This window comes from Loa loa, assembly GCF_000183805.2.
Source record: "Loa loa unplaced genomic scaffold supercont3.5370, whole genome shotgun sequence".
Taxonomy (NCBI): Eukaryota; Metazoa; Nematoda; class Chromadorea; order Rhabditida; family Onchocercidae; genus Loa; species Loa loa.
In genome coordinates, this window is record NW_018113543.1 from 1 (window position 1) to 575 (window position 575).

The following is a 575-nucleotide window of genomic DNA, read 5'->3' on the forward strand; positions in this document are numbered from 1 at the left end:
AATAGTTCTAATTTCGGTAATCCGACAGCTCCTAGAAATAGGATGACAGGCTATAATAAGAGATATTTACAAATCAGTAAGTAACTCACAAATTTGATAGAAAGTTGGAATAAGGGACTTGAAAACAGTTCCTTTTTCTCATTTCTGAAAAGTGTGTCCTGATTAATTGAGATAAGTAGTGCAGTGTTAGCAAAACAACTTGATATTGAAAATATTGAAAACGTGAAACGTCCAATCCTCTTATCTTTTAGAAGTTAACCTAAACTGACTCTAACAGGATGGCATATTCTATTATTATTGTTATTATTTTCACTACTACTATTATTATTATTATTAATTATCGTTGCTACTATTATTACTATTACTATCATTATTATTATTATTACTATTACCATTACTATTATTATTATTATTATTACCATTATCGTTATCGTTATCATCATTATTATTATTACTGTTTTTGTTATCGCCATTTATTATTATTGTTACTATTATTATTGTCATCATTATTATTATTATTATTATTATTATTATTATTATTATTATTATTATTATTATTATTATTATTATTATTA

The 575-nt window shown here is 23.0% G+C and overlaps 1 protein-coding gene across 1 annotated transcript; it reads right to left on the reverse strand.

Annotated features, from left to right (window-relative positions):
- Window positions 1-333: 333 nt before the first annotated feature.
- Window positions 334-504, reverse strand: LOAG_19324 (hypothetical protein; the record flags this gene model as incomplete). Its single annotated transcript, XM_020451969.1, has 1 exon — window positions 334-504. One exon carries the CDS (start codon window positions 502-504, stop codon window positions 334-336), a length of 171 nt encoding a protein of 56 aa, XP_020304223.1.
- Between the last annotated feature and the right edge of the window lie 71 nt (window positions 505-575).